The sequence below is a fragment of the Pseudonaja textilis genome, chromosome Z (assembly GCF_049901715.1).
Source record: "Pseudonaja textilis isolate UNSWEBS1 chromosome Z, rPseTex1.2, whole genome shotgun sequence".
NCBI lineage: Eukaryota > Metazoa > Chordata > Lepidosauria > Squamata > Elapidae > Pseudonaja > Pseudonaja textilis.
The window spans coordinates 131,369,556-131,394,121 of NC_142008.1; the positions used below are offsets into that span (position 1 = coordinate 131,369,556).

The 24,566-nt window shown below is 39.3% G+C and overlaps 1 protein-coding gene across 1 annotated transcript; it reads right to left on the reverse strand.

Annotated features, from left to right (window-relative positions):
• Positions 1 to 290: 290 nt before the first annotated feature.
• On the reverse strand, positions 291 to 18,890 carry UBE2S (ubiquitin conjugating enzyme E2 S). Its single transcript, XM_026711931.2, has 4 exons — positions 18,430 to 18,890; positions 9,695 to 9,842; positions 8,888 to 9,078; positions 291 to 1,112 (listed from the first exon to the last, which is right to left on the reverse strand). The coding sequence occupies exons 1-4, from the start codon at positions 18,430 to 18,432 to the stop codon at positions 822 to 824; spliced, it is 633 nt and encodes a 210-aa protein (XP_026567716.1). The 5' UTR covers positions 18,433 to 18,890; the 3' UTR covers positions 291 to 821.
• Between the last annotated feature and the right edge of the window lie 5,676 nt (positions 18,891 to 24,566).

Here is a 24,566-nt window from a genome sequence, read left to right on the forward strand (position 1 = left end):
CAGAGGACCACTTTCTTTGCTTAAGACACCCATGTTTTAAATGCATGAATTTGCTCTTCAACAAACAGAGATCACTCAGTTCCAGCAAGCTGCCATATAGCCAAGCAAATGTTCCCGGAACAGCCATTCCAGCTTCCCCTTGTCTGAACATCTAGATCTACACAAGCCCCGGAACATAAGAATCTCATTTTGACCTGTGTCGTTAAGATACATACATTCTCTCCTCTAAAAATATACCTGCTCTCATGTCCACATCTAAAAATCATAGCAACAAACCTCTGATTCAGGTATTAGGTGAAGAAACATTTTCTTTATCTTGTATGAAGCAATTTAATAAAGTGAAATCTAAGAAGTCATCATATCCTTCCCTTGTACCATTTTATAAATCATATTAATTTCCCTCCTTGATGTTTTCTTCTCTCAAAATGAAAATACAAGCTTTTTCAATCTTCTTCCAAAGAGCAAAAGATATCCCTTCCCACCTCAACTGAGTTCTGCCCTTTTGGGCTTCAAGGTCTTCATTTTAAAGAGAGGAACCAGGTATCCTTGACATGGTCCCCACTATGCTTCATATGATGGCACAACCGTACATTAAGAGCCTTCCTTAGGAAAAAAAAGGCATTTAATAGATTTTTCTGCTTTTATAATTTAAATAACTTAAAGACTAAAAAGAAGAAAAATCTGACAAGGGCAAGACAAAGTTGGACTGCAGCCTCAAAATGAAGGTGGCAGAGCAAAAGAGAGGAGAGATTTTAAAATGTATTATGGAAGCCCCAATGCCCACAACCCACCTATTTCGGACCCTCAACCCCCCAAATCCCCTAAAGCCGCCGAAGAGCTCGCTTCTTGTCAGTCTTCTTCTTGGAAGCCAGTTTCTTGTCTCTGTCACCTGCGTGTTTCTTAGCCATGGGACCTTCCCCGGAAGCGCCTGCCGAAGACGAGCAAGGCTCAGCAGGGTTCTTGGTATGCAAGCCAGAGGAGAGTTGGGCGTGAATCTCGGTTAGGAGCCGTGCTCGGGAAGCGTACTCCTCATAGTTCTCCAGCAGGAGGCGCCCTGCCTCCTCATTCAAGGCGGATTCCGGGTTGGGATGAATCAGCAAGCACTTGATGGTCTGGAGCAGGAGCAAAATAAGGAAATGAAGAGTTACAAGAGGGAGGAAATCTATGGAGCTTCTCAGTCATCCAGGTCATGGCTGCCCCAAAAGATGTTTTTTCGAAAGGCAGTTGGACTTTCTTTTTCTTTGAAGACGTTTCGCTTCTTTTCCAAGAAGTTTGTCAGTTCTGACTGACTGTGATGTTTACATAATGACCAGAATCGCTTAATGGCCGCCACAAAAAAGAAGTCAGTCAGAACTAAAGAAGCTTCTTGGTTGAGAAGCGAAATGTTTTCAAGGGAAAACAAAGCCCAGTTGCCTTTTGAAAAAGCACCTTTGGGAACAGGGAAGAATCCTCAGGCAAGAGCCAGATGTTCATAGCCAGTGGAAGATAGATACCGGCCAGCGGCCCGTTCCCTCCGAGGGCTAGCCTGACTTCCACCCTTGAGGAGCTTATTATCTTCTGACTCCCCAACAGAGATTCCTGAAGGAATGGAGAAGAGGCGTAGGCTTTGGTCACTGGCCAAACAATACAGACCCCATGGTACACAATGCAGCTTTATACAGGTAACCCTCAATGTATGACCACAGCTGAACCCAAAATTTCTCTTGCTTAACGAAACAGTTATTAAGTGAATTTTGCCCCATTTTACTGTGACCTTTCTTGCCACAGTTGTTAAGTGAATCACCGCAGCTATTAATGTTAATAACATGGTTGTTAAGTGAATCTGGCTTTCCCATTGATCTTGCTTGTCAGAAGGTTGCAAGGGATCACATGGCCCCAGGACACTGCAACCGTCATAAACGTGAGTTAGTTGACAAGCTTTGAAATTTTGATCATGTGACCATGGGGTATCTATAATGGTCGTTAAGTGTGAAAACCTGTCATAAGTCACTTTTTTCAGTGCCGCTGTCATTTTGAACTGTCACTAAATGAGCTATTGTAAGCCGAGTACTACCCATACAAGGCAGGGGGCATGCAAATACGATTTTCTCTTTCAGCAAATCATAGTGACTGCAATAAAGCTACAGTTCGCAATGTACTTCTAAATGAATACACAAAGAATGCTTACGGCAACATTTCAAGGCGCACTGGTTGGGGCTGTGGATGTACGTGCGGTTTTGTAGGCAGACTAGGCCACCTGGGTGGCTAAGAACAATTGATCTGCAGCAAACGCTAGGAAGCTGTATGGTACCCCAAGGAGTCTGATCCAAAAACCAAGGCATCAAAAACCAAGGCAGTTATGCTTGACAAGAAAAACGAGGCAAATTATTGCAGGTTATTCTTAAATGGTGTATTTTTTTTAAAAAAAAAAAAGAACCATGAGCAAGCCGGTGAAACTACCTAGTTTGGTAGTGTTTATTGAAGACGAGGAAATTATTGGAGAAATGTGAAAGCTTATGAGCTCTGATAGTAAAATAGTGGATAGTATCTGGCCAGTTGCCAGGAAGGAAGGTTTGGTGAAAGAACTGAAATGATAACCTCGAGAGCATGTTTATTGTATGGAATTGCACAAACATTAAAGTTGGGTGCAGTGTGTGTGTGTGTGTGTGTGTGTGATTGATCGAGAGATAGCGTCAAGAATGGATGAGGACTGAATACAAAAGGGAGTGATCTGTAGGAATGAAGTACACAGAATTGGTTTAGTGATACAGAAGGGATGAAGATGAAATCACAAAACAAGTACACTAGTACTTTGGTACAAGTAGTCCTTGACTTACAGCAGTTCATTTAGTGACTGTTCAAAGTTACAACGGGACTGAAAAAAGTGACATGACCATTTTTCACATTTATAACTGCTGCAGCGCCCCCATGGTCATGTCAAAATTCAGACTCATATTTATGACAATTGCCGTGTCCTGAGATCATCTTTTGTGACTTTCTGACGTTCAGGTAAAGTCAATGAAGAAATCAGATTCATTTAACAACTGTATTACTAACTTAACAACTGCAGCGATCCACTTAACTGTGGCAAGAAAGATTGTAAACTGGGGCAAAACTCACTTAACAAATGTCTCACTTAGCAACAGAAACTTTGGGCTCAATCATGACTGTAAATCGAGGACTGCCTGTACTCATTGTTAATTGGTTCTGGGAGGCACAATGAGTAGCAAATGAATTTTTCCCATAAGGCAGTGAGTCACAAAGCAGGTGACAGCAATAAATTCTAGCTTGTGCATTGAGCACTAAACAAGTGATGAATACTGGGACAAAATTATCACGTCAAAATGTGTTGAGTACCAAATTTGATGGGCTTCAAACCAGCTGAATATCAAGGTACCAATGTGCATGAGGAAAGTTTGAGTTGAGAGGAAAGGAAAGATTAAGGATGTTATAGCTGAAAGGAGTTGATAAGAGCTCTAAGAAGACAAAGCTGGCAGGTTTAAAACACAAAAGGCAACGTATGGATGTAGAGGGAGGAAGGATGGTTTTCAAAAACCAATGGCATGGAGATGTTGATGTAAAATACATTTAGCTGTATGTTTTTTCTTCACCTCATATCTCTACATTTCTATGGCATACTAGCCTGTTTCCCTGAAAATAAGACCCAGTCTTATTTTCTTTTGGGCCAAAATAAGAACCTGGTCTTATATGATAGATGTCAGAGCTTGGGGGGCATGGCTGTGGTGATCCTAAGTTAAGTAAGTGTGGTGTGCCTGGGGCAGCTCCAGTGTAATTTGATTTTTATATCTGCGCCTCTCCCCACCTCGTACAACTAGACGTGGATTCTTTTTGGAGTAGGTTTATATTAGGCACAGGCGTGAAAATTGGGCTAGGGCTTATTTTTGGGGTAGGTCATATTTTGGGGGAAACATGGTATTTGCTACTCCATTTCCCTCTCTTGGAACAACAAGGTTTACCTCGGTAGCATAATTGGTCATACAACCATATGCAGTAAGGTAATTCTCAACTATTTTTTAAAAAACGAATACACAATTTTACATTTAAAAAGTTTCCATTTCCCCTATAAAACAATTTCCCCTGTACAAATCGCAAAAATCAAGAGTTAAAAAAGATAAAACATGCAACATTTTAGCTAGGAACAAGAAAGTGCACATTCACAAGTGCATTACCCTTTCAGAATCTGTCGGTCAGGAAAGTACACTTCACTTGTGAAACCACACAGCTAACATGGTAGATCAGGGGTCCCCAATCCCCAGTCTGTGAACTAGCACTGGGCTGTGGCATGCCAGAAACTGGGCCTCATCCATGGTTTGAGATAGCACACTAAACCATACCCCTTCTAGTCCGTGGAAAAATCAGCTAAATGTTTTTAGAGATTCTCAGTCATCCAGGTTAGTTGTCCCAAAGGTGCTTATTCAAAAGGTAACTGAACTTTGTTTCTTTTCCCTTGAAGATGTTTCACTTCTCATCCAAGAAGCTTCTCCCATTCTAATTGGTTTTAAACCAGCCCTCTGTCTCTCTTCCCTTACCAAGTGTGAGGAGCATCATGACTTCTACAACACTACTGTTTCCAATCCTAAAATTTGAATCCAAGCCTTCGGTGGCCATACATTTCCTTTGTACAGACAATGACACCATCCCATGGCCCCAAGCCACGTTTCGGTTTCAGCTCAGGGATTTTAGAACTGAAAACTCAGAGGACTTGGAAAAGTGTCCTGGAAAAAGCCAGATAAACGTTGGACAAGGACAAAACATGGCTTTTAAAATCTCCCCTCTTGTTGCACACCAGTAGCAGGAAGAATGAGGAATTAAGCTTTGCGAGCTGCGTTGGCTGGTCTTAATGGAGTTCACCAATGACTATTGGTTTTCTTTTATTTATTACATTTGTATACCATTGAATCTCCAGGAATGCCTGGCAGTTTACAAATGACTTACAAATTTATAGTTGATTATTGGTGTGGCTTTTAAGTGTTTAATTAAATGCAAACATATCTACAAATTACCAACGCTCAGAAGCACCATTTTGAAATGTTTAAGACCACTTACACTCTTCTTCATTCCTAAAGTTGCAACAGACCAGCATAGAAATTAACCAGACCACATCTTATAAATTAATTCAATAATACAAAGTCTCTTAACTAAAACACTACTTAAATTATTTCAAACTCTTCTTTCCACATGCAACCCTGTCCTCCTTTTTTATTTCTTCCAAATAGCTGTCTGTAAATACTGAACACCCATTCTCTGCTTTTTTCATCTGGAAACTAGGTGGGAAAAACAAAATATCATTTCTGCCTCCCAAAACTGAGAGCATTTTGCTATGCATTTTTTGAAAAAAATAAAAAACTTGACCACAATTGAGCCCAAAATTTCAGTTACTAGGTGAGATAGTTGAATTCTGCCTCATTTTATGTCCTTTCTTGCCACAGTTGTTAAGTGAATCACTGCAGTGTGTTAAGTTATTAATGTGGTTGTTAAGTGAATCTGGCTTCCTCACTGACTTTGCTTGTCAGAAGGTTGAAAAAGGGATCACACGGAGTTCCGGTTTGTCAGGCTTCGGAGGCAGCAGGAATTCACGTTTGTGCGCGATCCCTGCTGCGCTCGCTGCTGGAGTGCCTTTGATCCAATTGGATTAGGAGGCTATAGTTATCCTGTAGGGATAACTGAAGAGAGGGGAGATCTGGGCAGGGGTCGGGGGATATCGCACCCCCCTTTCCCAGCCGGCTTAACTCCCTTTTCCAAAGGTGGTGGAGTGGCGGTCAGCAATGGCCGCCACAAAGAACCTCTCAGCCGGACAAGTTGTGTGCACGAGGAAGTGAAGAAAGAGAAGGCTTTCGGCTGAACCGGGACGACAATTAACATCTGAATACCCTGGAACTTTGGCTCTTTAAGTGATATATTGTTTCTCAGAAGATTGTTAAGCTGCAGTGGAAAGTAAAAGGAAAGTTTTTTTTTTTTCTCTCCTCACTCTCCTTCCCACGGAGACAGCAGATGAAAATCGGAAATACCCGCTTTGGCAGCAGAAGATACTAACTTTGAAAATTAAAGCCAAGGGGACATTAGATTTCTAAACACTGACATTTAAAAATTACAATCTTTTTGCTTTAAGTGGGAAGGAAGAGAGGTAAATGATTTATACCAACGTTTGTTGAAGGAGACTGCTTGGAGTTTTATAAGATTAGAGATTAAATTGCAATAAAACTTCCAAAAAATACCTTGGAATTGTGTAAATGAATTCTACCCCAGGAAGAGAAAGTAGAAGAAAGTGCTAAATGAAACAGACTGTGCTGACTTTGATTGCTTGATGACTTTGGGACTTTAACTCTCTTTTGAAAGACTAAGAAAACATTTGGATTGTTTAAAAAAAATTTTTCACAATGGTATCTGTTGAAGAACTGAAAATGCAATTTGAAAAATTAAGAGAAGAGGAAGAAGGCAAGGGTTCCTTTGGATCTATCCTTTGCTTTTTAGATATGGCGATTTCTACTTATCAGGAAATGCAACAAGAAAAAGGCTGGGATGATGAAGAAGAAGCCATCTTTAATGGACATATGATTTTAAATGAGAAAGAAAAGGGTAAAAAGGAGAAGAAAATGAAGAATTTAAGTACTAAAAAAACAACCAAGAAAGGGAAAAATAAGGTGAAAAATCGATATAATGTCAGAAAGCAACAGAAAAGAGGAATACAACAGAGAGACTAAAAGGCTGGAGATTGAGAGAGTGGGGGGGTAAAAAGGTTAGATTTGACAAGGAAGGAAGGGAAAAAGTGAAGGGAAGGTATAAAGGCTTAAAACAAGATGCTACTAATAAACAGGTTTTTTTCAGAGATAAAGGGTAAAACATAATCTAAAAAGAGATTCTGCAAAAGTACACAAGATTGTATTTTAGTATTTGTTAATAGAATACTGTAGGGAATGTGTAATTAATGTGTAATTAGTTTAATTAACTAATTTGTTATGGAACATTATTTTTAATATACTATAAGATCATTATGTTTTATATTTTAAAATGTTATGTAGAATGTACTAAGCAGAATCAGAATAGAAACTATGTATTATTTTAAGTGTTAAATTTGGGGGGAAAATAGAAAGGTGTCATGCTTCAACCAGTCACTACAGGAAAAAGTTTGTGTTAAAGAGAAAGATAAATGGATAATTGAAAAAGAACGGACAAAAGATACAAGTATAATGATTTAAATTGAGATTAAATAAATAAAATAGAATTAAGAAAGTGAAAAGAGGGGAGAAGACATATGGAAAATATAAAATGTTAAATAAGATATGAAATAGTATATAAGGTGAGCATGAATTTGATTTATGTCTGTACAAAAAGTTATAACCCGGGGTTAAGCCGCTTTCTAAAAAGAAGTTTTATGTTTTTATGTTATGTATTTTGTTAGCTTATGTTTGTTTATTGAGGATTAATGATGTTGGATAAGAACATATGAAATAGTAATAATATGAAATATAGTGATATGAAATACATGAAAGTATAAGTTTAATGAATAAAATTGAACAGAAATAAAGGAAGAAACAGTGAGAAGTTGGAAAAGAGTAATAAGATATGGAGTTGAATATATAAGATGCATATTAAATTGTGCGTGGAAACGTGATAATTTAGAACTATGTTGTACTTAAATGAGATGTCTTATTTGTTTTGTTAAGCAGTTTTTAGAAAAGATGTTCTATGTTCTTATGTCTTATGTTTTGTTTGTCTGTGTACTCTCTTTGAAAATTAATAAAATTTGTTACAAAAAAAAAAAGAAAAAGGGATCACATAATCCTAGACACTGCAACCATCATAAACATGAGTCAGTTGCCAAACATTTGAATTTTGATCATGTGACAATGGGGAGGCTGCAACAGTTGTAAGTGTGAAAAACGGTCATAAGTAATTTTTTTCAATGCTGTAACTTTGAGGGGTCACTAAATGAACTCAAGGACTAGCTGTATAGTTTAGGAAATATTTTTCTCAATAGCTTTTTCCAAATCTTTCCATGAGCTATTTTGAAGAAAGTCACACATATACACACTAAAATGTTCGCAAACTCCTTTGAATTGTCATTATTTCTACATAAATATATTGTAAAATATGCTCTGTAACTCTACAAAAGCCCCAAAACTAGATAAAGAAAAACCAGCTAAACAATTATCTAAGCCAGTACTTGTTCATTTATTTATTCATGAAAATTATCAAAGGCAATATATTGGCATATGGCAAAAGTTTGTGAACCTTTCTTTCAGTAAGTGTGGTTCCCTTGAGCAGCAATAACTGTAGTTAAATCTTTTCAATCGCTGTCAATTGGTCCACTGCACATGGGCATGGAGGAATTTTAGCCTATTCCTCTTCACAGAACACTTTAGGTTAGCGATGTTTGTGGGCCTCTTCACATGAGCTCCATGCTTCACATCCTTCTGCATTTTTATAGGATTATGTTATTTAAGTTTTTTTCACTATTGGTCGCTATTTGCTTTTATTTCCATTGATTTTAATTGTTAGCCACACAGAATCACGTATCAGATGGCTGGCCATATAAATTTATTAAATAAACAAACAAATAAGGTCAAGGCTTTCCAAACTATTAACTTTATACAGCTTTATACATCTCTGACTATACGAGTCTACATGCTTTTGGGTCACAGTCTTGCTGTATGATCCACATTGTTTTGAGTAGACAGATACACGGACAAATACTCTTTGACATTTTTTCTGTAAAATTTCCTGGTACACTGAGAGTCAGTCAGGGGATATTATGATAGCAAGTTGAGGACTATATGTATATGTAGTCCTACTGTTTCTGCACATGCCTAAGAAGAAGAATAAAATAACTATTTTGGAGCCCACTATCTGCCATCCTGGGATCTACCCAGTTAAAAACACTACCTACCAGCAGGACATGTCGGATGCCCAGTTCTGCCTTCCAGTCTTTTTTGAGGACGTTGACACAGATCTCCCCATTAGCACCCACATTGGGGTGGAAGATTTTGGTCAGGAAGTAGCCTTTTGGTGGACTGGCAGGGAAGTCTTTGCCGAGAATCAGCTTCATGCGGAAGAGGCCACCAGAGTAAGGAGTACCTTCTACAAAGGGAAGGGGGAAAAAAAGAGAGGTCTTATCACCACCGATAGTCCTTGACTTACAAAAAGTTCCAATGAAGCTATCTAGGGGATACTTATGACTCAGATTTGAAGTTCCAGTGGCTGCCCCTCCTGGTCACATGACTATACTTTGGGCACTCGGCAACCAGGTCATCTCCTGGGATCACCTTTTATAGCAGTTTTGCCAAAAACCAGAACATTTCCGATTTTCAGCAATACCAATGGTGAACCAATGGTTCACTTAATGACTGTGGCATTCACGTAGCGACCACAGATTCGTTTAATGGCTGACACAAAAAAGGAAGTGAAATCATGTTTGCTATGTGACTGACTCTCTTTACAACCAACATGAGTTACAACCATGATGGCCAGTCATAAATCGAAGGAATATAATCTGTATGAGGAATATCTTCTTGAGTAAGGCTCACATTTCCAACATCCAATTTTTCCCTTCCTATTGACCAATAATTCAAGACAGGCTGCCTTCTCTAGTTTGATTCTTTGACTAGGGCAGCGTAATCACTACAGTTCAATCTTGAGATGGAACCCTTAAAAGAAATCCCCCAAAATGAACCCTTTTCAAGAAATCCTCTCTTACCGGGTCCTTCAATGGTGACCTGCACATCTGTAATGTCTTCCTCATTGGGGAACACCTTGATGCCCTCTGGTGGATCTGATGTTAGAGTTGAGACTTCCTTGTAGACCAGCCGGATCACATGTGGAGGCAGGTTTTCAACATTGGAATTCTGAAGAATTGAGAGAGATGGGAGAATAAAAGAAAAAATGTAGCTCTTGTATAAAAGAGTATTTTACTGGATGCAGCAAGGGTCAAAATGTTTCAAACAGCACTGACCAAAACACACTCAAAAGAAAGACAACTTCCCATGACACTGTAACATCTTTACTCTGGACTTAATACATTTTGGACAGCAATGTCTTCTTCAAAGAATACTTATGAAAGCAAAGCTTATACAGATTTTTTAAAATCTACATTTTAATTATTCAAATGTATAAGGCTGTTTGATCTAAATGATCAAAGCATACTTTTAAAATACATTTTGAAATGAATGTTTCATTTTATCTGTATTCATATGCACCCTCTAAGGATAATTCTTTAGGATGTGGATTTGTCTATTACCACTTTTGAAGGAGTTAAGACTGACTCAGGAATAAAAAAAAACATTAAGTGAGACCAACAGATTCAAGAGCCTCCACCTCTAGATGGGAGAAGGCAGAACCTGTTTCAAAAGAAATAACATCTCTATTCTACTCACTTATTAGAATGGATACCTGCTCCCAGGTTCCTTGCCTATCTAAGATATCAATAGGCAGCTTGCAGCTTTACAAACTAAATTCAGGAATTGACTGTTCAAATCTCTATCAATAAACTCTCAACTCCACTGTGAATGCAAGAAAGGAAGGAAGGAAGAAGGGAGATAGAGAGGGGGACAGAGGGAGGGTTCAGTAGGTCCATTTCAGCATCATCCCCTCTCAGTCAGAAGACCCCTTTCTCATCTTATTCCAGAGTTGCATCTCTTTAAGTATATTAGGAAAAATGACACTTCCCACATGTTTGTCATTTTGGATTAAGAATAAGAATGCTTCACTCTTGAAATCTGGATGCAACCCGCCCAAGCAGTAATGTGCATGGCCACTTCTCAAGTTTATTTGGGTTTTCCATCTGGTAGTTCTAAATAATTCATGAAATATGGGACATCCATTTCCAATATATATTTTGCCCTATCAACACTCAGCAATACATTGCCTGATACAGGTGGTCTTTGATTTACAATTGGTCACTTAGTGATCATTTGAAGTTATGACAGGCCTCTCCAAAGCTTCTTATGACCCAGGTTCAATGTTCTGATGGTTGCCCCTCTCACAGTCACATGATTACATTTAGGCACTTGCAGCCAGCGAGGGACCCAAAACATGACCACATTTTACAACTTTCTTTTGCTAGGAGTCAGTATTTACTTCTGGTTTCCAGCAAAAAAAAATTGATTTGCTTAACAATAGCAGCATTTACACTGCATTCGTTCAACTAGTGCCTAAAAATGGTTGTATAATAAGGCAGTCATGGGGCAACCCATTTAACCAGCAGGACTTACAACCACAATTCCAAACTCAATTACGGTTCTAAGTTGAAAACCATCTATATATGGAAGGCAAAACTTATTTATGAACATCTTACTTTTAAATTATTACCACCTCCAAACCCCAGGGAACTCATTTTACCTACTAAATTGTACTGCTCATCTTGTAAGACATGTAAATAACTCACATGCAACCTTAAACAAACTTTTAATTATAAAACTCACCTGCTCATTCCAGCAAGTGAGAATTAGTAGCCTCTTGTAATTGGAAGCCCTTGTTTCAGTATAATTAACAAGAGAGCTATGTGTGAACTGGAGAGCAATGATATTTTAGATGTTTTCTTTTCATTAATGAAAGGAAAATGAAAACTTTAAAAGAACACTGGTGCAAAAGAGCACTATACCTCATTCTAAATAGCAAATAAGCGTCTAATTACATGAAGAGAATGGGAAGTGATTCATATGGTTGTAGAGCTGGCCCACAATCAATATTTCCCACCAATTTTACATTCCTGATTTGTAATCCATGAAATCCCAAAAAAGTCCACCTAAACTTCAAACCAAGATGCAACTAGAACTTCTAATGATGGATAGACATTAACTATATATTTTTGAACCCCTAGGACTTTGCTAGTACACAGACCCCTCTGTTATGGTCCACATTTCTGGTCATAGGTTAAGTTTGTGCACTAAGAAACATTAACTTTTTAAAAGGACCGAATAAAAAAGAGAATATATATTATTGGATAGTACTAAAGCTGTTGTTGTAAGCTGCCTACTTTAAAATGGTGATCATAAATTTACTAAATACAAGCAGACCTTGACTTACAACCACAACTGAGCCCAAAATTTCCATTGCTATTTTGATCACATGACCATGGAGATGCGACAATGGTCATGTGAAAAGTGATCATAAATCACTTTTTTCAATGCTGTTCTAACTTCAGTCACCAAATGAACTGCTGTAGGTCAAGCACTACCTGTAAATAATAAAGCAGTAGGAACATTAATTAATTAATAATAATCATCATTGTAACATTATTCTCCTAAAAATAGGTTAGTGAAGGAGGTCAGTGTTCAATTGTTTGTGCACTGTTATCAATAAAGACTTCAACACCATTAATCACATTAAGTATGATGTGTCCACAGATGACAGGTCATGTTAATTAGCGCACTATGTCCTGGCACATGTTGGGCAAACAGGTGTAGACATTGTAGTTGTTTGCACTGGTGGCTCTAGATCTGCGCAGTTCGTGTTATGTGGTGCTTTCAAAGCACATTTCACTTCATAAGCTTGACAGCCATTACAGATGAGGCCATGCCAGGTAGAATGATTCTGTGTTCCTGGGTGGTTGGATCAAAGTCAGGCAACTACAGGGAGGCCTTTAATATATCTTTGTAACTTTCTTCCTGTCCTCCAGGTTTCTCAAGAGAGTTCCTCAAAAGGGAGTTGCTTGGGTACGCTCTAATATGGCGTAAGGATGCTCCTTGGCTCATCAGTTGTATGTAGACTGATGGTAGATTTGCTCTAGAGCAGGGTATCCAACCATAGCAACTTTAAGACTGGTGGACTTCAACTCCCAGAGTTCCTCAGCTGGCCTGGTCTAATTGAGAAATACTGGGAGCTGAAGTCCACAAGTCTTAAAAATTGCCAAGGCTGGACATGCCTGCTCTAGAGCAGTGTTCCCCAATTATTTGGGCACTAGGGACCAGTTCTGTGGAGAAGACTAGAAGGGGTGTGGTTTCATGAGGTGCCTGCATCCCACGGATGGGCTTCACTTGTTTGAGTGGCCCAGTTTCTGGCATGGTGCGGACCACTACTGGTCCATGGACCAGGAGGGAGGGGAATCTCTGCTCTAGAGAGAATTTCAATGTCTGGTACTTTAATTATCTGATGCCTAACATTCTGCGAAGCCAGGACATGTGGAAATGGTTGAGTTTTCCTGCATGCCTTCAATAACCAGCCTATGTTTTCACAGAAGGGTAACGAAGGGTACTTTGGCTCTGCAGAGCCTGGACTTTTGTTCCTGGACTAATTCCTCAATGCTCCCACATAGCTGAAAGCAGAACTTGCTTTTGCTATTTTACAGTTAACTTCTGTATCAACTGATCATCCCTGAGGAGAGGTTGCTGCCAAGACAATCAAACTGGTCTGCTGCCTGTAAGTTCTCCCTTTTGTGATTTTGGGTTCTGTGTATGAAGAGCAGGTGGGTGCATCCATTATACCTTGGAGGATTCTCTGCCATCCAACCCTCTTGCCATTGTGGAATTGCAGTACTACAGTCAAGTTAAACTGTAATGGAACCTGCCCATTATGGTCGTAACTCAGATGTTGTGGCAGTCATTAAAGGAAACCCATAGTTTGCTGTGAGCTGATTTTGCCAAAAACTGGAAGTAAATGTCAGGTTTTGGCAAAACTGTCACAAAATGGAGTCATGTGACTGTAGGATGTTGCAAACATCTATAAATGCAGCTTGGTTGCCAGAATGCTTGAAGTATGGTAATGGAGGGGGGAGGGAAGAGAACTGTCAGATCTTTGAATACAGTAAGTCCTCAGATTGGTCACTTAGAATTTCAAATGGTCGCTAAGCAACTGGTCATAAATTGAGGACCATCTATTTCTGACTAAATACAGTGGGGCTGCAGAACTTTGCCATGATCCTCCATAGCCTTGGCAGCTGACGGTATCGAAAGCTTTCATGAGGTGAACAAAAGTTGTATAGAATTCATGATTCTGCTCCTGACGTTGGCAACACATCTCTGCAGAGGACCAAGATTCCTCAGTGGTTATCACATACTCGTCAATTGCCTTTCCTTTTGGAGAAGTATACAATGGGATGCACCTTTAACTTCCTGAGAATTGGATCCTTGCTTTCAAATACTGGAATATCTCAATTATTTTCTCTATAAATAGACAACCACTGATTTCATATACCTCTGCAGGGCTGGCGTTTGCCAATGGAAAGCTGGCTGATTCTTGTGACTTCAGCTGCTATTGTGGGTCATCCATGGAGCCTGTTGATGTCAACCTGGGGAATCCTGCTTATCACCTCACTGTTAACACGGTCAGTTGAGGATGGTTCTAAAGTGTCTAGCTCATCTCTGCAGGATCTGAGCCTTCTCTACACAGGTAGGCTGCAACTTAACAGTTCGTTTAGTGACCGTTCAAACTTACAATGGCACTGAAAAATGTGACTTATGATTGTTTTTCACACTTACAAACGTTGCACCATCCCCCATGGCCACATGGTCAAAATTTGAATGCTTGGAAACTGACTCATCTTTATGACCGTTGCAGTGTGCTGGGATCACGTGATTTGGTTTTTGTGACTTTCTGACAAGCAAAATCAATGAGGAGGCTGTGTTACTACTTTTACAGCTGCAGTGATTCACTTAACAACTGTGGCAAGAAAGGTGTTAAATAGGGCAAAATTTACTTAACAAATGTTTCACTTAGCAACAGAAATGTTGGGCTCAGTTGTGTACTAAGTTGAGGACTGCCTGTTATGAGTTTTACAGTACACTGAGGCGGGGCAAACTCCTGAGACTGACACCTGTAGATAGTGTTAAGGCCTTCACAGAACCATTTCAGGTTTTTTTCCTCAGCATATCCCTATACTCTGTCTGCCTTAGTGCTCAGGCAGGCATCTTGTACTTTGGGCAGTTTATTCTGGACTATTCTACACATACTGATAAAGGCATTTTTCTTGGCAGCTGATAAGTCATTCTGATAGACAAGACGAAGGCGATGCTTTTCAGGAAGTGAAGCCTGTACCTCTTCATCATTCTCATTGAACTTCAACACTGCCAGCAAGATATAGATCAGCAAGCTTAGTTTTAAGTCTTCAGCCGGTGCTGAAACTGTCCTGGGGCTCTTCATCCTGGCCCCATTAATTATTTTCATGGTCTTGCTTCCTAGTGATCACCACTTGGATTAGACGTGGACTTCATTTTGGAGACAATGAACCTGCGATCTGTCCAATGTTTGGCATCACACATGGTCTTAGTGACTATGCCTGTCTTTTCTCCTGACAATGACATCAGTAAGATGTCAACGCTTAGAATGGAGGTTCATCCAAGAAGTCTTGTTATAGTTGGTTAGCAGAAAGTTGTATGTGGTGATGAGGTCATGTGCTACACTTGCCTGTTCCATGTTGTGAAGTGGCTGCTTGTCAGGCTGCAAAATTGCACCCTATTCTTGTATTAAAATGTTGGATTAGAATCAGGGAAAAAACGTTTCAAATTCTTTCTTGTGCCAATCACTTATTCTGAACTTAAATCTGTCCCACAGGTTCTTATTAATCAATGATCATAAACAATTTAATTTCACCTCTTGAGATGTCCATGAGACTAAAGGATTGTTTGTGCGGGTGTGGATGAGAGGGTACGAGGGGATGGCACATAAAGTAATTTACCATTTGAAACACACGATTTTGCATAATAGTTAATATTTGAAATAGTCAGACTATCACTTTGAAAGTATTTTTAAGCTCATTTTAAATGCCACATGTTTCAAATGCCAAATATTTTGCACACCTCTGAGAGAAGAGATTCTCCCTTCAAACAAATACAGAGTATTCATAATCGGTCACTTTTTCAGGCACTATATTTCATCCTGTGATTTTTATATAGTTTTTTTAAATGTCTCACATCTGATTTCCGTGTAAAACTTTAAAAAAACAAAATTAAAAATAAAAACTTGAAAAAAACTTGACTTCTACTGTCAGTTCATCCATGCACTGAGATTGCCCTCTCCCTCACTGAACTCCTAAAAAACGGGAGGGGGAAGTCAAACTGCAGCCAGGCCAACCGTTGAACAGGACTTTACTGTATTACTAACAACTGTACTGCAAGCTACCACGAGCACCATCTGAAAGTGTAGAACTTAAGACGTCTATGCTGCCAACCACACAAACACTGGATTGCAGTGATGAGTGGAAAGAAAATCCGCTTGTACCCACCTATCTCTCACACTGAATAGTGGTCAGAATTGGAAAAATTCACTTATTAAATGTCTCACTTAACAGAAGTTTTGGGCTCAATTGTGGTCATGTTTACTTTTAATAAATGTTGGACACCTGCCAATTATATGTAATCATAAGAAGATCACAAAGAATTCAAGGGATTTTCCTGGCTGCAAACACTGAATGGACAGCATATAAAAGGCAAGAGTTACTAAGGGAAACTTCCCGTACTTTGTGACATCAGACTATAGACAGCCCTCAGTTATTTCACTTGCATCATAGGTACATCCAACTATATTTCACTATCAGTTCTAGAATCTCAAATAAATATTTCAGAAATTGGCATTTTTAATCTTTCTGACAAATCAAGACAAACTACATGTTTTTGACAGTTGAAATGGTACTGTATTCCTCTTTCAAAATAATGTTTGATGGCTAACACTTTGAGAAGTGGTTAAACTAGTTTTTAAAATGAAAATAGAATACGGAAAGGAGCAGGGCCTACTGTACCTTTCTGCTTTCCCTGAAAGTTTGCTACTTCCATTTCAAGAACAGCCATGGTTAATCTCTGTCATGGGCCTCCTTTTCTACATCTTTAATTCCACATTAATTCATTATCATAGACATAAAAGCTATTATGTCTGATGGTGGAATGGTGAGGAAACACTTACTACAATATAATAACCGTGGGTGTATGTTAAATACCCCTTTGCCAAAGTATAAATACAGCTACACACATTCTTGGGGCCTTGAACTACACGAATGAAAAGCAGCACCCTAATATAGAGTTTGACACTTGAAAAGGATACTCTACAGAGCTACTATTGATGCTGGAGCAACAGTATTTTTTATTACTTATTTTCCTTAGGAATGTTTTGTGCCCACAAAATCTGATTCTCTTCAGAGACTGACTATAAAAAAAAATGTTACAGTACAACAACCTATCACCAATGATGGTAGAAATGATGCACCTGTCTTATGTCCGTGACTTATGAAGTGACTATATAAACTATATAAAGTACAGTATGCAGTTATCTAGATGCCTGCCAAAAAGAAAGAAAATTGCACACCACTTTAACATTTTTCCATATGACAGTCTGTATCTATAAAGATGTGCTAGAAGCTGTCCTAATAACACTGCATTCCAGAAAAATCAAACTTAATTATGTAGTTAGTGTTTAGTAATCTATTTTCCTTTTAATGGTTAGAAATCTACTTTCCTATATAGGTATTTGTGGTTTTTTAAAATATTATCCTCTGGTCTCCAGAAAATACGTTTTCATAAGAACTAACCATAAGATAAGCCAGGGGAAGTATGTTTCAGGGGGAGAGCTTAGAGGGAACAATAAAGTTAGAACAAAGAAATTAAGAAGCAAAGTAATTTCAAACATTGGTTTGAAATGTGACATAGAATAGATAGAACAGAATGGAGTACCTTTATTGTCATTGCATTTCACAAATATAATGAAATTTGAACGCTACTCCAGCACAGTGCCCCAAACACATCACAATCACTCTACAGAGTTTTAAAAATTAAAATAATAATAATAATAGGACTAAATGACAAATGCACTGTTTGATTCAAGACAATTACTGCCTTGGAGAAGAAACTGTTTCTCAAATCTATTAGTCCTCATTTTAGGACACCTATAACACACTTTATGGATAACCCATAGTGTCTAAACCAAACATTAACCTTCTTCAAACTATTTCAGCTGCAGAGATCTAAAATTTTAACAGAATGTTCAGAAAGACTGGCATCCATGCCACATCTCAAAAAGCAGTTATTTGGGTCCAATTTTCCTGCAATACTATTATGTACCCCACACATCATTTACTCAATTTAACTTCCAACATACAGTAGTGCTCTGCATCCAAGATACCACCGTCCCAAAATAAAACTTTGATAACTGTTCACACATTTTCAGTGTAGAAATCTAGTGCTTACCAGAGGCCCAAAGATCGCACTCCACTTGCACAAAGCAACTGGCAATTTTGGTCCCTAGTTAGTACTGTAGCAATAGACTCGGTCATAGAAAGACACGCCATGTTATTGGATTTTTTGCACTTGCACATGTGCATGCAACAGCACAACCATGTAAGCTCCCCAGATTCTGCTTTGGGGAAAGAGTTCAAGTTCACCATCCATTAAGGTTTACCTACATCCCAAAAAGTTACTCATGTAAACCCACCCAAGTTCTGGGGAGTCCCAGAGACTAAGCTTCAAACTTTGAACAAGTGGACAAGTACACGCAGCACTAAAAGCCACTCACCATTGTGTTGGGTCTGCACAGAGGTTGCAAAGTAGCGCGATTTACCCTGATCTCTGGAGGGCTCACATACGCGCCTTAATCGATACTTAGATCCCTTCTGATCAAGGAACCTATCCTTAATTGAGTTGGGGGTTCAGACAGCCCTCCCCCCGAGTGGATGCTGGATCTTCTTGTTTAGTAAGTTTGCAAATGTATATATTTAGGCTATTTACCCCGCCACCCCCCTACTTCCTCCTTCTGCTTCCCCTCTGAGATACCCCCCGCCCCTAACTCAACTCTGCCACCCTCACTTTAATGAGGGTGGCCTCTGACCAACAAACGATTTTTATACCCCTCGGTCAAGATCAGCCACACCCCTTTAGAACCCGGGCTACCCAATCAGGCCCGTTAGAACGGAGGGAGTCCGGTAGACTCCCCTCCCTTCTTGGGTCCTCTCCTCGCTGAGAACCGTTGACAACCAATGTCCGCGACAGTCGGCAGCCAATGGGGATAGGTGTAGTGGGGAGGCGGAGCCATGGAGCTTGATTGGAGGATTTTGAATATGAACGCTTGGGGAAAGCGGCATTTAAAGGGAAGGTGGTTCATCTACTAACGGTTGTAAGAAGGACTTAAACGTGGGGCGGGTTTCAAATCGTTCGATTGATGGGAAGCTTTGCCAATAGAATGCAAGTGTGGCCGAAAGACGCTCGCGTAAAAAATCGCAATTCAGGTGGCTGTGCAGCCAATGGATGACGACAAAGTGGCCAACGAGGAAAGCCTTTTTAATCCTCTTATTCAAACAAAGCGGGCAGGGTCTTAATTGGTCAAAGGAAAAAAATAATCCCGCCCACCAGATAGAAGATGCATCTAATTAAAACTGAGAACGAAAAATAAATATGTTGATACAGTACTGATAATAATGCACAGGGTGGGGAATACTATGAGGTATTGACAGGAAAAACAAAACAAAACACTGCACAGGCCCAACCATTCGGGGTTTACACATGTCTCCCCTTCTGAATAGGATTTCTTCATCCTTCCTGTGCGCTGGGACTACAACTCCCAGAATCCTCAGGGCGTTTTGGAAATGGGAAGAGTTTTAAAATACCCGAAGGGCGGCAATTGGGCAAAACGAATGAAGTTCGAAAGTCGTTTGTCTGCTACGGTACCTTGAGGAGCACATCCCCAGCTTTTAATATCTCACAGCAACACAAATTATGCAAAGCAAGACTTGAAGCCAGATGTTCATCGCACGGTGTTTGAAGATCCTTTGACCAACTCTTGCATTTAAATAATATATAATTAACCTTAAATTTGAGACTATCAGATCCATTTTCCTAGTTTAATTTTAAAAACAATTTTAAAAACATGAATGATGCTCATAGTAAAGGGTTGTCCATAAAGTCTAATTAATAATAATCAAAAACAGATTGTATTGTAGCCAACCAAGTAATATACCTTTCCTATCTACAGTATAAAAGCTATGCTGTTCATTGTTTATCATGTGCTAATAGTTTTGATCTGTTCTGAAAGCATTCAATCCTAGCCCATTTCAATTTGTTGATGTCTAAAATGTCTACAATTGTTCATTTAATCTTTCTTTGTGTTGAGAGTTCCTTGTTCAAACTTCTTACATTCCATATTTCCGGTATATTTTTTGCAGCTTCAGACTTCCTTTTCTTGTACAGATAGTACTTGTTTACCAGCGACTGTTCAAAATTACAATGGTGGTCAGTTCTTGACTTTTGCAGCATCCCACAGTCACACAATTACTATTATGGTCAGTGCATGTTGTCCTGTGCTAATCTTTTTTCTTCCCTACTTGCAAAGAAGATAGATTGGAGAGAATGGGGTTGCAGAAAGTAAGCTGTTTGCTCTTCTGCACATCAAAACCAACATGATTGCAAGTGGAAAGGGTCAGGCAAAGAAAAAAATGTCCACATCCATGAATACCCATTGGCAGTCAGATGATGAAAACTCCATAATTTCACAACATATAGACAACCATAGTTTCAGCTGAAAATCTGTGACCATTCCCAGATCAAGCCAAGTCCAAAATGCCAGGGAACTCCTGGAAGTCTGGCTCTTACAAATCAGCCATTAACAGGTACATTGGCATAAACAATATCTGTATACCATTCAAAAGAGACAATCAACAAGCCAAAGGGGGAACAAAAATGATCTAAACACCTCACTAGCAAGCAACACCTCGATGAGCAGAGATTACCATCAGGATTAACATTAGACTAAACAAGGAAGCAAGCAAAGGAAGTCCCAATCAAGGAATTGCCAAAAAAGCTAACAGTAAACAACCAACTAAACCAGGACCTCTCCTATTAACACTAAAAGGGCTAGTCACTAGAACAGAGGTGTCAAACTCACAACCCATTGGCCAGATGCATCACGTGCTGGCTCCACCTCCGCCCAGTTTAGTGAAGGGGAAAAAAGTCCCAATACATCATGTGACGACAATACAAGTTTGACACCCCTGCACTAGATTATAAATTGAGAGCAATCCCATCTCTATATTAACACTGATAATGTTACCTAGTTTGGTAATGAAACATCTGCAAGAAAACCACCATGGTCAGAGCCCACCAAGAACACCACAGTTTAACCCTGAGCTACAAATACTGACTTTTAAAGGAGATATTGCTTACACAAATCACTTGCTTCACTCCCCTTCTCGATGTTCACAAAGGAAGATATTTCAAGTGAGTATTGTAATGTTTGCATAGCATCAGAATAATTGCATTGCTTTCATGTGAGTAAGACAGTAATCAGGCTTTCAAGAATTCCAAAGGAGAGGAGTAGTTAAGAGGCAAACAAAAGTGAAAGTTTGAAACTGACCACAATCCTTGATTTACCCTGTTTTTTTTGTGTGTTCGCAGTTGTTGTGACAACAGTTGTGACACACTAAAAAGTAACTTATAATTAGTTCTTCCCCTTCTTCTGCCATGCCCAGATCAAACTTTAAATTGCCAGAATAAAACCACCTTCTTGTGGTTGGCCAAAAATAAATCATTGGTACGTGCTTCTGGTAACAGCCAACATACCAGCAAATGGCCGGGCTCAGTGTCTCTCCACAATCATATAGCATGTTGTTATCTGGGTTCTCAAACTTGCAACCATTGCAAATTGTCTTCAGTCATACAATTGCAATTTGAGTGCTTGGCAACCAGTTTGTATTTATGACAGTTGTAGCATTCTGGAGTCATATGATTGATTAATTGATTTTATTTGTCAATCGCTTACAAGATAATAGGTATAAATAAAAACATACTTACAAATACATGGATACATATAAGAAAAATTTTAAAAATATAAAAGAAATAATAGGACAGGAACGGGAGGCACTTCCCAGCTGGCTTCTAACAAGAAAAATCAATGTGGGAAGCTAAGTTCATTTTACAGCCACATGATTCACTTAATTGCTTGTAAAATTGGCCATGGTCATGTGATGGCTCACAATGACTGCTTCATTTAGTGGTGGAAGTTCTGGTCCCAACTGTTGTTGAGGGTTGTATTTGACCTCGGTGGGCCAAGGGGGCATGGCCAGGGTGGGTGTGGCCACCTCAGTGTCACTCATCAAGGCTCCATTTTTGGCCACGATGGCCCTCCCGGGCTCCATTTTCAGCCACAACATCCTCCTGCCGCCCCCTGCCAACTCCCAAGCTCCCTTTTCACTGGCAGAGGCCCTGTGGACCAGTCCTTTGCTGTTTTCCAGGGTGGGCCAGATCTAAGCACCCCATGGGCTGGATCCAACATTCGGGCCTTGAGTGACACCGCTGGTCTAGGACTACATAGGTTATCCTCGACTTAATACCACAACTGAGCCTAAGCTTTTAGTCGCTAAGTGAAATAGCAATAGTTAAGCAAATTTTGCCCCATTTTATGACTTTTTTGCTGCAGTAGTTAAATAGATCACCACAGTTAAGTTAATAACATGGTTATTAAGTGAATGTGGCTCCCCCAATTACTTTACTTGCCAGAAGGTCACAAAAGGCGATCACATGATTCAAGGACATCGCAACCTTTATAAATATCAGACAGTTGCCAAGTGTCTGAATTACAATCGTGTAACCATGGAGATGCTGCAACAGTCCTAAGTGTGGAAAATATTCATAAGTCATTCTTTTCAGTGCCGTTGTAACTTTGAATGGTGACTAAATGAACTGCTGTAAGTTAACGGCTATCTGTATTGTTAATCATTTTACATTTTCCCTTAATGTGATGTTCTTGATAAAAAAAAAAAGAGTATTTACTGCTGTCCTCTCAGCAATATGAATTGGTGCCTTTGCCATTTTACTAAAATGATCATTCTGTTTCCAGCATCTTCCTGTACCGGCTCTCCAATATACAGTAGGCGCTTGCTTGCTTTAGCTGGGCAACTAGGATGATTTCCATACTTTGGGTGACCCTGCTGGTGTTGAAAGGTGTCAAAATGCCTTTCTTCCAAGGATTCAATTTTCCCGCTGGGAGAGCTCCAGCGGAAGGATAAGGACAACTGCTTGAAAGTTGGATCTTTTTATTTTTCAGGAAGGTGGTGGACAGCGAGAAGTCTGCGTTCCTGGGCTAGCTGGCTTCTTATGGTAAGTCCCTTTGTGAGTTGATTTCGTGTGAATGTTTGTATTTGTGCTTAATGTTTCAAATTCTGTTTGAGTTTGTCTTTATTCTCGCCGGAGGGCAAACTCCGCGGAGTGCGGAAGGCAAACTCCGCGGGGTGATTAGATTGTATTATCAGTTTTTCCTAATCTCTTTTAGCTTTATAATGGGTTTTTTTCATATTTGTTTTGTGGCAATCTCCTGTCTGTCTCTTTTGTAATTTATATTTTTGTGTGTGTGTCTTTTGTCTGTTTGTTTTGCTTATTTGGTATGTCCTGTGTTTGTAAGGGTTTCCTTTTCTTATGTCTAGTTTTCCTAATTACTTAGGCTTTTGTCTATAGGGATTCTTTAATACCTTTTATTTGATTCCTTTTCCTATGTGAGTTTGTTTTATGGCTGGCTTGATGTTCCCCTTGGGCTTTTCCTGTTTGAGTGACACTACTGTCTTCATGAAGTTCCCTTTCCGCACTGGGAATAAATACCCTTGGCATACCTTCCTGGCACATTTTATTTAACCTCCCAAGAATATCCCCTTCACCATGATGGAGCAGCCCAGCAGGACTTGAAGAGGCGACCATTTGGTTGAACATTCCAAAACTGGGGGAGCTTTTACTAAAGACCCACTTCTGGGCAGCCCCTCATTACATCTCCCCATGGAAGGGCACCTGGCACAGATTTTCTAAAGATGATCTTAGGTTTATGAGAATAAATATTTCTGCAGATACTATGGTCCCAAGCCATGAAGTATTTCCTAAGTTAACTTATTTAACTGGCCCAGGAAATGAATTCTAAGTATTCGTACCACAGCAAAACTTTTTAAAATTTATGTACTGGCTTCAAGAGCAGGGCTACCTACATCACAGTAATATTTGCAAGGTTCTTCAAGTAGATCCACAGCTGAGCACCAGCCAAAGTTAGTGAGAGGTCCACCAAAGTTAATTGTGCCCTTATTGTCACAGATGAATTCAGAAACATCCCTAAGTTTGAAGTATAATATCTTAAGAATAATGCAATACTATTAGAAATAGTTTAAACCATCTACTGGTCATCTACAAATGATACCTTTTGTAGAAGGTATCACTCAGGCTATTATCATGGTTGGCCACTCAGTTACTCTTCTACCTTACCCGAATTTAGAGAAAAGGAGAGAGAGAATTGAATACAGGTAGTCCTGACTTAGAACAATTCATTTAGTGTCCATTTGAAATTACAATGGAACTGAAAAAAGTGATTTATGATCATTTTTCACAGGACTGCTGCAGCATTCCCATGGTCACATGATCAAAATTCAAATGCTTGACTCATATTTTTGAGGATTGCAGTGTCCCGGGATTATGTGATCACCTTTTGTAACCTTCTAACAAGCAAATCAATGGGTAAATCAGATTCACTTAACAACCATGTTTTTAACTTAACAACTAATGATTCACTTACCAACTGTGGCAAAAAAGTCATACAATGGGACAGAATTTACAACTGTTTCAGCAACATAGATTTGGGGCTCAAATGTGGTCGTAACTCAAGGACTAACTGTATTTTATCCATTCTAATTT